The sequence below is a fragment of the Gopherus flavomarginatus genome, chromosome 5, assembly GCF_025201925.1.
Source record: "Gopherus flavomarginatus isolate rGopFla2 chromosome 5, rGopFla2.mat.asm, whole genome shotgun sequence".
Classification (NCBI taxonomy): domain Eukaryota; kingdom Metazoa; phylum Chordata; order Testudines; family Testudinidae; genus Gopherus; species Gopherus flavomarginatus.
The window spans coordinates 100,478,868-100,495,048 of record NC_066621.1 but is presented as its reverse complement, the minus strand read 5'-3'; the positions used below and the strand labels follow the sequence as shown (position 1 = coordinate 100,495,048).

The 16,181-nt window shown below is 43.2% G+C and overlaps 2 protein-coding genes across 2 annotated transcripts in view; both read right to left on the bottom strand.

Moving 5' to 3' along the window:
- Positions 1-13,524, bottom strand: part of GPR176 (G protein-coupled receptor 176) — a 71,977-nt gene extending 58,453 nt beyond the window's left edge. The window contains exon 1 of the mRNA XM_050954833.1: positions 12,768-13,524. Within this exon, the coding sequence (XP_050810790.1) occupies positions 12,768-12,996 (229 nt within the window). The 5' untranslated portion in view covers positions 12,997-13,524. The remainder of the gene's footprint in view (positions 1-12,767) is intronic.
- The window catches only part of FSIP1 (fibrous sheath interacting protein 1), a 597,082-nt gene that overhangs the window by 253,600 nt on the left and 327,301 nt on the right, over positions 1-16,181 (bottom strand). The gene's annotated exons all lie outside the window — the stretch shown is intronic.

Genomic DNA, 16,181 nt, shown 5'->3' with positions numbered 1-16,181 from the left:
TGCCTGAAAGTTTAGTTAATATTTAATTGTCATAATCTCTGCATTACCCTTAGTAGACGTCAATCTCCCTCTTCAGGAGCTAGCCATGTGTCATGATTACAGGCAAGCTACGCCTTAGACCCCTTTTAGTCCCTCTTGAGGGCACCCCCTTTGGGGACAGATTTCATTACTTCCACACCTCTGGGTGGAACTATGTGGCCCTACCACTCAGACTATATCTCTGGACTGCAGTCCCGTTTACCAACTGTATTAACGTGAAAGGCCCAACACTGTCCAGCACCTATAAGCCCTTTTTCCTCACAGGACCTGTGCGCAGCAAGCTAATTAAAGCTGGTTCTGACAGATGGTTTAAACTCCCTCATAGATTTCTACCACAGCGTCAACACCACCACCCGTTCATTAAACTCCTTCTGGAACACTCCCACACTAGCATCAACTTCCTGGACATCACTGTCAGCTTCAACAATAGAATCCTACAGACAACCATATGCAAGAAACCCAGAATATCGCCACTCCTCCCTTCACAGATCCAGTAACTAGCCCAAATATACCATGAAATCTATCATCAATACACAGGCACTCAGGTTAGGTACCACATAATATGCTCTGAGGAAAAAAGTTCAGGATATACACCTTAACACACTTAAAACCACCTTCACCAAACAAAGACACTCCATTAGAGAAGTAGTGGAATGGGCCATCCAAATACCCCAAAAGAACCTGCTTCAATACAGAAATAAAACCACCTCCGACTGCAGACCCCTATTGTTACTAACCACCCCACACTGGAACCCATACGGGGTATCAACAAACAATTGCAATCCATATTTGATGGGGATCCCCATCTTGAAAGAAATATTTCTTGAACCCCCACTTCTGGCCTTCAGACAACCCCTCCCCACTGCCTCTCCAAGAAACTCAGAAGCAAACTCCCCACATATCAGGACACACCAACTCAAAGTGGCACCAGACTGCCAGGACAACAGATGCAAAAGCCGCAGACATATCTCTACTGCTACAATGATCAACAACGTCCCCCATAATTTACCTTTCAAGATCTATAGATCATACACATGCCTATCACAACATGTGGTATACATCATTCTGTGCACTAAATGCCTCACTAACAACTATGTGGGTTAACCCAGACAATCACTGTGCTCTCAAATGAACACCCTATCATCAGTAGGTGAACACTTTTCACAAAGCAGTCACTCTATGTACCTGTCAGTCCTCATCCTCAAAGGAAACCTGCACAACACCTTCAAAAGATGAACCTGGGAGCTTAAATTCATTATTCTGCTAGACACTAAAAATCATGGCCTGAAGAGAAACACTGGATTTATGGTTTATTACTACAACAACCTGTAACCCATTACCCCCCTCTTTTTGTCCTAGGACTGCAGAGATGTTAATGGGTCACTCTACCTTGAATGGTCCCTTACAATATGCGCTAACTATTTATGCTAAACAAATCTGTTCCATTTTGCATGTTGCTGTGATGCTGGGAGTACCTTTCCCAGACCTGAAGAAGAGCTCTGTGCGGCTCAAAAGCTTGTCTCTCATACCAACAGAAGTTGGTACATCTTGTCTCTCTTATTTACCAAAGGGATAAAACAAAGAATCCTGTAACATATTCCACACCCCCCCCACACCAGCAAAACCTTAGTCTTTCTTTGCAAGCTTAGTGAGTTCCATTCAGCCCAGTTACTTCCATCTCTGGGTTGGGAGAGAAAGCCTACTTTCTGCACCTCCTTCTTAGTGTGTCTGCCTACATCTCTCCTTGGGGAGCTGCTGACAGCCCATTTGACCTCTGCTTCTTCCCTAGCAGGGCCAGCTCTGGCTTTTTTGCCACCCCAAGCAGCGAAGGGGAAAAAAAAAAAAGGAAGAAGCCGTGATCAGCGGCACTTCGGTGGAAGCTCAACCGGGCCGCTTCATTCCTTGGCGGCAATTCGCAGCGGGTCCTTCGCTCCCAGAGGGACCTGCCACTGAATTGCCGCAGAAGACCCGGACGTGCCTCCCCGTCCCATTGGCTGCCCCAAGCACCTGCTTCGTTCGCTGGTGCCTGGAGCTGGCCCTGTTCCCTAGGCCAGCATCTTTAAAGTTTTAGCAACTTGCTAGTTATAGCACTTCATTGATGATTTTTTCCCCTCTTGTTCATGAAGCTGCAGTTTTAAAATATACATCAATGATTTTTTTCTTTTTGAAAGGGCAGGGGATTCCAGAAACTTTATTTATATGGTGTGGAGAATGAGGGAGTTCTGTACATTCTTCTTTTATAAATATCATGTGCACCTCAGTTTACCTGTGTAATATCCCTCATGGCTGCATTGAGTTAAATCAAAGGAGGCTGTGTGTGTGAAGGGGGGGACAAACAGGAAACCAAACAATGGCAAAACATAAGAGACATTATTAAGGGCACAAGAGAAAACTATCCCACTGTGTAGGAAAGATAGGAAGTATGGGAAAAGACCTCACTGGCTTAACCAGGAGCTCTTCAATGCTCTGAAACTCATAAGAGACCTTCTCCACTGCAACTTGAGACCATTGCTCCTTGTTCTGTCCTCTGCCACCACTGAGAACAGCCGAGCTCCATCCCCTTTGGAACCCCTGTTCAGGTAGTTGAAAGCTGCTATCAAATCCCCCCCACACACACACACACTCTTTCGCAGACTAAATAACTCTAGTTCCCTCAGCCTCTCCTCATAAGTCATGTGCTCCAGCCCCCGATCATTTTTGTTAGTGCAGTGGAGGGTCTCTCCAATTTGTCCATATCCTTTCTGTAGTGGGGGGCCCCAAAACTGGATGCAATACTTCAGATGTGGCCTCACCAGTGCTGAATAGAGAGGAATCATCACTTCCCTTCATTTGGACCCCCTGCAGAGTCCCATTACTGTTGCACTCAGACTACCCCCCCCCCAGCCAAACAAGTCCCTGTGCATCCAGATCCCCAACACACACCCAGATCCCACACTGAGCCGTCTGCACCCAGATTGCCCCACAGGGGCACAGCTACTGAGACAGTTCTAACAGCACTAAAAGACAACCTTCTTGCCTGTGTCCAGGGCCATAAGATCTCCATGATCATACTGTTGGAATTTTATGCAGTTATTGACACAGTGGACCAAAAGATATTGATTTCACATGAGAAGATGTCCCAGCACTACAATAGCTACAATTGTTCCTCTGCAGTAGAGCTGAGAGCAGTGATGAATAACTGCTCCTTCTCTCCAAAGGCTTTCACCTGCAGGGTCCCACATGCTACCCCTTCTTCTCTACAGTATCCACATGAGACCACTGGCAAAGGCAGCAAGATACTACAGGCTCAGCTGTCAATAGTATGCTTATGTCACACAACTCTACATATTCTGAAATGATGCAACTACCATCACTACTAAAATGTTGGAATTCCTACAAGAAATCAGCTCTTGGATGATGAGCTGAAGCTGTACCCAGGCAAGACTGAAGTAATGCTGGCTGAAAAGGAGAAACTCTGAAGAGCTAGCCAAGATGTTGTCTCCCCCTTCCACTGAAGGTATACAGCCTCCCTTTATCAAAGTGGTGTAAAGTCTCAGGGTTCTGTTTGACTAAGGTTGGGTAACTAGGCAGCAGAAGTATCTAAAAATGCCCCCTTTTACATCCAGCTTGCTAGGAAACTTCACCTCATCCTTCCAGTCAAGGACCTGGCCACAGTGATCCATCTACCTGGTACACTTAAGTCACAGCCTTCCACGCTGGTGGTGGAGAATGAAGAGCGATGGGTTTGCTTTGCTCCAGAGAAAGGTCTGTAGAGTAAGACCCAAAACTTCATAATTTTTTTGTGCATGTAAAACTCTAGCACAAGTTTGTCTGCTACATAATTATTGTTTATAGCAGCAATTCTAACATCTAACTGCACTAAATTATAAAAAGGATTTTTAGACCAAAGTTCATCTTTGTCCAGTCAAAACCTGGCATTCTCTGATTCTTTATTACTGATGTCAGAAATGCTAAAGTAGAAAATGAAAGTTATTCAAAATATTTACACATTTTTTTTAATGAACCCCACACCATTGCATGCCCTTCTGATGTTTTTGGTTTGTCTCTACCAGTTAAACCCTCTGTCACACATTTAAAGGTCACTGTCCATATTCAGGCATTGGCAGGCTAGCGACAGCTGGGATCCATTCCCCTTTAAAGCAAAGTAAAATCTGCTAATCTAATAGTGTCAATTAAATTATAAAATATCTCATCTGAGAATGTACTGTTAATGTATTTTTAACAGCAGCAAAGAATCCTGTGGCACCTTATAGACTAACAGACGTTTTGGAGCATGAGCTTTCGTGGGTGAATACCCACTTCCTCAGAGGCATGTAGTGGAAATTTCCAGGGGCAGGTATATATATATGCTAGCAAGCAAGCTAGAGATAACGAAGTCAGTTCAATCAGGGAGGATGAGGCCCTGTTCTAGCAGTTGAGGTGTGAAAACCAAGAGAGGAGAAACTGGTTCTGTAGTTGGCAAGCCATTCACAGTCTTTGTTCAATCCTGAGCTGATGGTGTCAAATTTGCAGATGAACTGAAGCTCAGCAGTTTCTCTTTGAAGTCTGGTCCTGAAGTTTTTTTGATGCAGGATGGCCACCTTAAGGTCTGCTATAGTGTGGCCAGGGAGGTTGAAGTGCTCTCTTACAGGTTTTTGTATATTGCCATTCCTAATATCTGATTTGTGTCCATTTATCCTTTTCCGTAGAGACTGTCCAGTTTGGCCGATGTACATAGCAGAGGGGCATTGCTGGCATATGATGGCGTATATTACATTGGTGGATGTGCAGGTGAATGAACCGGTGATGGTGTGGCTGATCTGGTTAGGTCCTGTGATGGTGTCGCTGGTGTAGATATGTGGGCAGAGTTGGCATCGAGGTTTGTTGCATGGATTGGTTCCTGAGCTAGAGTTATTATGGTGCGGTGTGCAGTTACTGGTGAGAATATGTTTCAGGTTGGCAGGTTGTCTGTGGGCAAGGACTGGCCTGCCACCCAAGGCCTGTGAAAGTGCGGGATCATAGTCCAGGATGGGTTGTAGATCCTTGATGATGCATTGGAGGGGTTTTAGCTGGGGGCTGTATGTGATGGCCAGTGGAGTCCTGTTGGTTTCTTTCTTGGGTTTGTCTTGCAGTAGGAGGCTTCTGGGTACATGTCTGGCTCTGTTGATCTGTTTCCTTATTTCCTCGTGCGGGTATTGTAGTTTTGAGAATGCTTGGTGGAGATTTTGTAGGTGTTGGTCTCTGTCTGAGGGGTTAGAGCAGATGCGGTTGTACCTCAGTGCTTGGTGTAGACAATGGATCGTGTGATGTGTCCGGGATGGAAGCTGGAGGCATGAAGGTAGGCATAGCAGTCGGTAGGTTTTCGATATAGGGTGGTGTTAATGTGACCATCACTTATTTGCACCGTGGTGTCTAGAAAGTGGACCTCCCGTGTAGATTGGTCCAGGCTGAGGTTGATGGTGGGGTGGAAGCTGTTGAAATCGTGGTGGAATTTTTCCAGTCTCCCCTTCCCTACAGAACCAGTTTCTCCTCTCTTGGTTTTCACACCTCAGCTGCTAGAACAGGGCCTCATCCTCCCTGACTGAACTGACCTCGTTATCTCTAGCTTGCTTGCTAGCATATATATACCTGCCCCTGGAAATTTCCACTACATGCATCTGAGGAAGTGGGTATTCACCCACGAAAGCTCATGCTCCAAAACATCTGTTAGTCTATAAGGTGCCACAGGATTCTTTTCTGCTTTTACAGATCCAGACTAACACGGCTACCCCTCTGATACTTGACACCATGCAAGGTACTGCATTTAGCCGTATGGAGTGGAAATCCATCAACCTCATGAAGAAACTTGCACAAATACAGACAGATATCATCTTCCTTTCCAAATGCAAACGGATGGACATCATACCAAATGGACTAAAGGTAGATAGCAGTGGATTTTTTACATACTACACAGACCACAGTGAGAGATTATGCCATACTCTATCAAAAAAACTGAGGAACCACCTGATCAGCATTCTATACAGCAAACAGGAAAACATCAAAAAAGAGCTCTCCAACCTGGAGACTCATTAATAAACAAACTTCTATACAAACGGACTTCACTAAAATAAGACAGGAGAACTACATTACTCACTTCACCTCTCTACAAAGAGAAAAGGACTGTAAGCTGTCTAAACTCCTACCTGCCACATGGGGCCACAACCGTGGTACCCCTAACCCACCCAGCAATATCGTCAATCCATCCAACTACACACTCAGTCCAGAAGAAAAGTCTGTCCTATCTCGGGGACTCTCTTTCTGCCCTGCCACCCCCACCAACATGATACAATTCTGTGGCGATCTGGAAGCCTACTTTCGCCGTCTCCGACTCAAAGAATACTTCCAGGACAACACTGAACAGTCCACTGATACACAGGTGCCCTCCCACCAACAGCACAAGAAGAAGAACTCCACATGGACTCCTCCTGAGGGTCGAAATGACAGTCTGGACCTATACATTGAATGCTTCCGCCAGCGTGCACAGGCAGAAATCGTGGAACAACAACATCGCTTGCCTCACAACCTAAGTCGTGCAGAACGCAATGCCATCCACAGCCTCAGAAACCACCCTGACATTATCATCAAAGAGGCTGATAAAGGAGGTGCCGTTGTCATCATGAACAGGTCTGACTACCAAAAGGAGACTGCCAGACAGCTCTCCAATACCAAATTCTACAGGCCACTTCCCTCAGATCCCACTGAGGAATACACTAAGAAACTACAGCATCTACTCAGGACACTCCCTACACTAACACCAGAAGATATCAACATACCCCTAGAGCCCCGACCAGGGTTATTCTATCTACTACCCAAGATCCACAAACCCGGAAATCCTGGACGCCCCATCATCTCGGGCATTGGCACTCTCACTGAAGGACTGTCTGGATATATGGACTCTCTACTCAGACCCTATGCCACCAGCACTCCCAGCTATCTCCGTGACACCACTGATTTCCTGAGGAAACTACAATGCATTGGTCACCTCCCAGAAAACACCATCCTAGCCACCATGGATGTAGAGGCTCTCTACACAAACATCCCACACACAGATGGAATACAAGCTGTCAGGAACACTATCCCTGATGATGCCACAGCACAACTGGCTGCTGAGCTCTGTGCCTTTATACTTACACACAACTATTTCAAATTTGATGACAATATATATCTCCAGATCAGTGGCACTGCTATAGGCACCCGCATGGCCCCACAATATGCCAATATCTTTATGGCCGACCTGGAACAACGCTTTCTCAGCTCTCGTCCACTCACGCCCCTTCTCTACCTACGCTACATTGATGACATCTTCATCATCTGGACCCATGGGAAGGAGACTCTGGAAAAATTCCACCACGATTTCAACAGCTTCCACCCCACCATCAGCCTCAGCCTGGACCAATCTACACGGGAGGTCCACTTTCTAGACACCACGGTGCAAATAAGTGATGGTCACATTAACACCACCCTATATCAAAAACCTACCGACTGCTATGCCTACCTTCATGCCTCCAGCTTCCATCCCGGACACATCACACGATCCATTGTCTACACCAAGCACTGAGGTACAACCGCATCTGCTCTAACCCCTCAGACAGAGACCAACACCTACAAAATCTCCACCAAGCATTCTCAAAACTACAATACCCGCACGAGGAAATAAGGAAACAGATCAACAGAGCCAGACGTGTACCCAGAAGCCTCCTACTGCAAGACAAACCCAAGAAAGAAACCAACAGGACTCCACTGGCCATCACATACAGCCCCCAGCTAAAACCCCTCCAATGCATCATCAAGGATCTACAACCCATCCTGGACAATGATCCCGCACTTTCACAGGCCTTGGGTGGCAGGCCTGTCCTCGCCCACAGACAACCTGCCAACCTGAAACATATTCTCACCAGTAACTGCACACTGCACCATAATAACTCTAGCTCAGGAACCAATCCATGCAACAAACCTCGATGCCAACTCTGCCCACATATCTACACCAGCGACACCATCACAGGACCTAACCAGATCAGCCACATCATCACCGGTTCATTCACCTGCACATCCACCAATGTAATATACGCCATCATATGCCAGCAATGCCCCTCTGCTATGTACATCGGCCAAACTGGACAGTCTCTACGGAAAAGGATAAATGGACACAAATCAGATATTAGGAGTGGCAATATACAAAAACCTGTAAGAGAGCACTTCAACCTCCCTGGCCACACTATAGCAGACCTTAAGGTGGCCATCCTGCATCAAAAAAACTTCAGGACCAGACTTCAAAGAGAAACTGCTGAGCTTCAGTTCATCTGCAAATTTGACACCATCAGCTCAGGATTGAACAAAGACTGTGAATGGCTTGCCAACTACAGAACCAGTTTCTCCTCTCTTGGTTTTCACACCTCAACTGCTAGAACAGGGCCTCATCCTCCCTGATTGAACTGACCTCATTATCTCTAGCTTGCTTGCTAGCATATATATACCTGCCCCTGGAAATTTCCACTACATGCATCTGAGGAAGTGGGTATTCACCCACGAAAGCTCATGCTCCAAAACATCTGTTAGTCTATAAGGTGCCACAGGATTCTTTGCTGCTTTTACAGATCCAGACTAACATGGCTACCCCTCTGATACTTGTATTTTTAACATTAGCCATAAAGAAAAAAAATTACTGGAGCTGTTTGTGTAGAAAACTAAAGTCAAATACCAAAACCATTCACACTAAACAACCTCTTCACATATTAAAAGGAAAAACTAACATAAATACACCACCTACTGTTACAAGTCTTCCCACAAGTCACAGGTATTAAAGAAAAAATATATTATACATCTCTCTTTAAAAAGAACTGTTACTGTTAAATTTTCTTGTAGGGCTCAATCTACATATGGGTATTTAATGTAATGAGGCTGCTCATGTGAGTATTGATTTGTGGATCTGGTCCCTAGGCTTATATTACAGCTACAGTTTCACAGGGTTTGATCTTAAAGATTACAAAGTAATTCCACACCACAGACACCTAATCCAGCCAGGGCCGGTGCAAGGATGTTTTGCACCCTAGGCGAAACTTCCACCTTGCAGACCCCCCCGTGTCCCCACCCTGACACGCCCCCCACGGCAGCAGCTCCCCCCCTCCACCCTGAGGCACTCCCCCCGTCCTGAGGCACCCCCCTTGCGGCAGCTCCTCACCTCATCCTGAGGCACCCCCCCCCCCCGCTCCAGCTCACTCCTGCTCCGCACATAAGCACCCTGAGCACACTGTGGCTGCTTCACTTCTCCTGCCTCCCAGGCTTGCGGGGCCAATCAGCTTAGGCGGGAAAAGTGAAGCAGCCACGGCGTGCTCAGGGAGGAGGCGGGGCAGGGGTGAGCTGGGCGGGGAGTTCCCCCATGTGCCGCCCCCCCTTCCCCTTACTTGCTGCAGGTGACCCTCCCTGCACTCCCCTGCCCCAGCTCCCTCCGCCTAAATGCCGGCAGTGACCGGGGCGGCCGAAGATTCGGCCACCGCGGTCGCTGCCGAAGAAAATGGCGCCCCCCAAATCCCAGCGCCCTAGGCGACCGCCTAGGTCGCCTAAATGGTTGCACCAGCCCTGAATCCAGCAAATATTTAAGCATTTGCATAACTTTACCATGGGAAGTTAACAACACGCTTAAATGTTTGTAGGATTAGCTTCCATTTAAGTGACCTGAAACAAATAACCAACTATCAGAAGTTGAACCCTCTACATACTGAAATTACATTCAGCACAGTTCTATCTGCAATATCTGTACACAGCTGTTCTGTCAGATAGGAAGAATGATTCAGCGATTAGGGCACTATCCTGGAACTCAAGGCAGTGGAGTTCAATTCCCTGCTCTGTGTTACAGACTTCCTGTGTGACCTGGGGCTAGTCCCTTTGTCTCTCAGCTCGTTGTGACTCAGCCTCCTATCTGTAAAATGGAAATAGTCTAACTACCCTATCACACAGGGGTGTTGTGAGGATAACAGTGGAGGGAGATACTCAAGATATTATGATAACAAGAAGCCATAAGTACTTAAAATAGTTAGTAATTCAGTGCAGCAGAGACATATACAGGGAGAATGGATTTTCAAACCTAAGAGGCAGAAGTAGTTTTAGGTACTGTACCTGCTCCAAGCCCCCTGACCATTTTTGTTGATTAAAAAAAAGTTTTTCCCTCCTTTTTTGTTGTGTGAAAGACCTGCACAGATAAAGGAAACTGACAAAGGCCCCAGACTGCAATCTAATCTGCAGATGCACCCTTGCACTTATGCCAAAGGGTCAGTTACTTCACTGGGGGTCTTGCTGGGTGAATCAGATTGCAAAATTTGCCAACTCTCATGATTTTATGACAAGTCTTGTGAAATTTAGTATTTTTCCTTAAAGCCCAATTCCTGGGAAGACACCAATTACATGAAAGCAAGTTTTTAGCTCTCATGCCTGTAGAGAAAAATCTGAATAGATAACCCCATGCTATTCTAAAGCCTCAAGAAACAGAAGGCAAATGAACTGTTTTTAAAAATCTAATTTTTAAGCCTGATTTTTTTTGGAGTCTGATTCATGAATGCCAATAGGAGGACTGGGGCTTAACTGAGTAATACATGTCATTACTTGTATTACAATAGCACCTACAGCCGTGGTTCCCAAACTTTAAATAACCTGTGAACCCCTTTCACTAAGATGTCTGTCTCGCAAATCCCCTCCTAAAAATGAATGTTTCCAGGGATTTTCTCCTTTACTTGTGTATAAATTATAAAAGCAGTGATCCTGGAAATATAAAATTTGTTTGTATGACATGCTTATTGCACACTATTACATTATTATTTATCATTACAGTATTTTTTATTACATTATGAAAGTAATGTAACAACACTCTTCCAAGATCTCACTTTAGTAGCTTGTATCACTTTGAATAAGCCTGTTATAAGACAAGGCTCCTGTTTCATCAAGGAGTATCAGATGTGAAACAGCATGAAGATATTTAAGGAGGAACAATCAGAGTTGGCTTCTACACAAACATTCAGGTCTTGAGCAGTCCAGGCAAACAACACACATTACAACAATGCTTAAACTTGTTGTTCATAATAATTTTAAAAACAATACTAGCTGCCTATTTAATTTAAAAAAAACAGCAAAAAATATCCACTTCCCTTTCTTATAAGGATTCTTGAAGTTTAAACCTCCTCAGTGTGATAGATCCAAGAGCTAAGCAGATCAAAGCAAGTGTAAGTCCAGGGGCTCCAGGCTGCTGGCCCCCTCTTGTCTGGGGTCCCTAGGGACAGTTCTGTCTGCCATTAGGGAACCCCCCCCCCCCGAGAACCTCCTGTAACATTTTGTGAACCCCCGTTTGGGAACCAGACCTAGAGACTTCGACAGAATCAGTGGATCCACTGTGCTAGGAACTTTACAAAGTCCTAGTAAGAGAATCCATACTACAAAGAGCTTTACAGTCTGAATAGACAAGACAGACAAAAGGCAGAAGAAAAGAAGAATTATCTCCATTTTACAGATAGGGAAAACTAAGGTCCAAAGAGTAAGTGACTTATTCAGTATCACACAGCAAGGCTGTGGCAGAGCTAGAAATTGAACTTGAATATGAGTCCCAGTCCAATGTCTTTATCATAGGACTATTCTTATTCTGTATTCAGAAAGGAAATTATTCAGTATAACCATTTAAGCTAGACTAAAGAAATATGAATTGTTACCAGGGAGAAGTTAATTTTTAAAATCACCACCACCCAAATATATCCTAGCACCACTGAAAATAGTCAGTCAGTTGTGTCCAAAAGACTGTAGCCTTATCCTGAGAGGTGGGGACCATCTGCAAGTCCCCTAGAACTCAGTCAAAGCCACAGGTGCTCAGTAGCTCTCAGGATCAGCTCCTATGTGAAGAGTCTCATCTTATTAAAATAAATTGGCTTTGCATGACTTACCTATTTGTGGCATTTTATTAAAATCTAATGTATTGATCTCCCAAACTGTATAAATTAAGATCACCTACAGGTATGACAGACAAAACTGTTTCTAAATGCCTGTCTTGACTTGTCTCTTGAAAGAAAAGCAAATGTAATTGATAACAAAATGCCACATTACAAATCCTTAGAAAGCAAATATATACAAATGGGTAATGTTATGTAATAATATATTAGCAGTTACTACCATGTATCTAAACTGTACATGATCTTAATTAAGTTTAATTTGTAAGCTATTACATGGCAAATAAGTACAATATCACATGGATAACTTACAGCACAAACATTTACAAAGGATTAAATTGAAATCTGCAGGAGACCAATGTAAAATTGACAGTCTCAAATATAAAAATTCAGTATCATTTACCCAAAACATTTTAAATTAATTTCTATTATAATTACTGTATATCCCATTACCTTTGAAAATAAGAGCACAATCAATGCATTATCCTTTCATTTATTTGAATTCCCTAGGAAAAGTTTACTAAATAATACAAATGCATATCAAGGCAATTTCAACTAATTTTTGATAGCTGTAATCTATATTACAGAGAGCATCAGAAACCTTTAGAAAACTCGAAGGCACACTTTATTAATTCCACTTGAGGAGAAAGCAAAAACCTAAAATGACAACCAAGAGTTGCCTGTGTGGTAGTAATTTGTGACCACAGTAATTATTGTTTGGGTGTGGGTCACAGACTGCAGCCACCAGTAAACCCACATGACAGAAAAACTGCAACAATGCTTACTTACCCAACAGGGAGCCTATAAAGATGACAATTTGCACAGTGGTAGTGAAATGTCTGTAGGTTTGCTCCTCATTGTACTCCCCATTTTCCAAGGGTCCAATCCCATTGTAGCTTCTATTGTTCCACACAATTTGTGTATTAGATACATTCTTAATTTCTAAAGCTCTGGTGACATCCTGATAGAGGGCATGGTCACTTTCATTCCTTGAAATCCAGCTTCCATTGTACCCCATGGTGAGTGTTCTTTCTTCCTTCTCCCTACCTAATAATCACACATGATTGAACCAATGCTTTCCACTGAACAGAGCATACACGCAAAAGAACTGCTTTTGTGAATAAAGCCAAGTTGATTGTACCCAGCAAAGTCTTCACAGAATGTGTGTCCCGGAAAGCAGGCTTGACTTGTCATGTCTCTACCTCATGAATCATTATACTCAGGAAAGGAAAGAAGGGGGAAAAACATGACTCTGCCCTGCTATTACTTTTCCCATATTTCTTGTTTCTCCATATCACAGTGTTTCCTCAGCATGTTTTACCGCAACAAACATGAATGAGAAAAATCCAGTCCACACCATACATTGCCCTCCCAGCAGATCACAATAAAAACAAACTTATCATATATTAAAATAGGATTGGAAAAAACTTACAGAAAAATCAGCTGTTTTTCCCTCATTCTCAGTCTTTGCTTAGCTTTTTCACAAAAGAGAGGAAAAGCATCTCTTTTTCAGTGCCAAGTCCCTACAACTGTCCTAACGCACTATATCCACTTTTCTTACTGTGAAAAATGAATTAATTTTGCATATATGTTCTTGCTCACTTGATAGTAAGAAGATATTAAATTCCATTCAGAGGAAAATAAATGAATGTTCAATGGCTTCCACAGAGTCCCAGCTGTTTCCCATGAAATATAATTTTTAAATCCTAAAACAAATACCACTCCAGTCTTCAATGAACCAAAAATACCACCATAATCCTATGTGACCTTCTGTGAGTGTACCCTCCAATCAAGCACAATTCTCTTTAAAAATTGTAATACATGACAGATCATCCAAGTAATAGAATCAACATGCATTTCATCTATCTGTATTCTTGATGCTCCACAGATTGCAGAAAACCTTCAAGCCCTCAGAGCTTTCAGCAAGTCTGCTTGCAGCACTGGCTGCTTGCTGCTGTGTTCATAGAGATCCTAAAGAAGAGAGATTAGATCACATGACCCTCAGCTGAAGGCTTTGGTTTTTGATTGCAGCCATCTTGCTTTTGGAGCTGTCAGCTCAACGTGCCTGAGAAAGACAGAGGAAAAGCAGAAGTTTATTTTCTGAAGGGAGAAAGTTTCTTCCAATATCTACAATAATTCTAATATTAGGAGGGAGGGGGAAAGTATTTTATTGTCAGCTTCTGCTGGTAATTTTTATTTTGTTCAAAATTAGGAGTTTCCAAATTTATATTCGTGCAAACCAGTCCTGCAATGTCTAGGGTCAAATTTCCAAAAACCTGTCTGAAGCTGCATGAACATATCATCTGTTCATGCAGAGCAGGTAGCTTTTAACTGGCTGATGTAGGTGTTTGGACATGCAAATTCTCTTGTTTCAGTGCACAAATAACAGTGCCTGCAAATTATAGGCAGTTGGGATAAAGTGATTTTACCAATTTTCTCTTAGATTGGGTGAAATTTTAGCTTCCTGGCTAATTAAAATCAAACTGAGTAATATCTTTTTGAAAATATATACTTTAAGGTTCCCAGTAAATTTACAAATGTTAACTTATTCAGATATATAGTTACATTTTTTTAAAAGTTACATTAATGTGGGCTGGTAAAGGGTTTCTCAGCTAGTGGCAATCAATTATTTCTTGTTGTAAAGATTGGTGAATTAAGTTATTACACCTACATTTCCCTGTTGTGAATAGAGAACATAGCCAACAGACAACAGGTTGCACAGGGATCATCTCACCTTCTGTGATCATGATTTCCTATGACAGCTATGTTCCACTAGAAAATTTAAACTGTCAACCTCAAAAGTGAACTCGTGTAGGAAAAACAACTTTCACAGTAATTGGTCAGCAAATCAGGAACTCCATCCCTGAAAGAATGGGGATGACTATAGTCGTTAACTCCTCCAAAGAAAAACGCAACTCTCTTTATTCTAGCCTTCCCATAACACCAGATTTTTAAAAATATGATACAAAAAAAACAAAATCTGTCATTCTTTAGTCTTAACTTAAACTTTATCTCTGGTGATTATGCATTATAATAGTCTTTAATTACATGATCACAGTGTATTTCTAGAGTCACACACCAATAAATTATGTTGGAAGAATATTAAGGTTACAAAGTTAAGCACTCAAAAGTTAGTAAATGCCAGAGTTAGAGTTACCTAACAATGTTATTTCAGTCCACTCATAGGGATGCATTGTGATAAAGTCTATAATTACGTGATCCACATCCAATTCCCCCTCCCAACTCCCACCCTCCCAAGACCCCTGCCTCATTCAGTGCATGGGACAGACATTGCTCACTATTCAATGTTTATTTCTCTCTTCATTTTAATATGTGTGGCCTCAGGTCTTATTTACAGCACACTATTCAATGTCTGCTCTGTACTCAGAATTATTAATTTCCTCATGGGGTTTTCTATGGTGCTCATCACTATAGAATCAGAATGCTTCACAAAGATTGATGAATTTATTTTCACAGCACCTCTGTGAGATGGGGGCAAGGGCAGATATCCTCATTTTACAGCTGGGAAACTGCACCAGAGGGATTAAGTTCAAAAGTATCCATTAATTTTGGGTAAAATTTGAGACCCCTAGGACATGATTTTTCAGAGTTTCTTGGCAAAGTACTTTATATGTTCAAATTACAAGCTCCCAAGACTTCAGCTGTGGTTGTTCATCACTTCTGTAAATCAGGCTCCAAAGTATCAAGTTAGGCACCAAGAAATTGACAAACATACAATTAGTAAAAGCAGCAAAGAGTCCTGTGGCACCTTATAGACTAACAGAAGTTTTGGAGCATGAGTATGAGCTTTCGTGGGTGAATACCCACTTTGTCGGATGCACTTAACACCATACAATTAGTGACTACCTGTGAAAAATTTAGTTGAAATGACTCACCTAGCATCACTAGGAACTCTTTGGCAAGGGTGTCACGGGGTGCTCTACTCACTGCTAGAGCACCTCCTTCTGGTCATGTCTGGGGATTAGCTCTGCAGGCCAATGCCCCTTCCTGCAGTTGCACTGTTTCTCGCTGTGTCGGGACACACCTGCTCTTGCTTCATGGCTTGACCTTTGGCCAGGTCACTGTAGTTTCTCCTTCGGCATTCTCAAAGTCTCTCAGGACCCATTGTCCCAGGCAGTCTTCTCTTTCATTGCCCCTTAATGATGCCACTTCCCCAGCCCATGGATCCTACAACATGCAGTC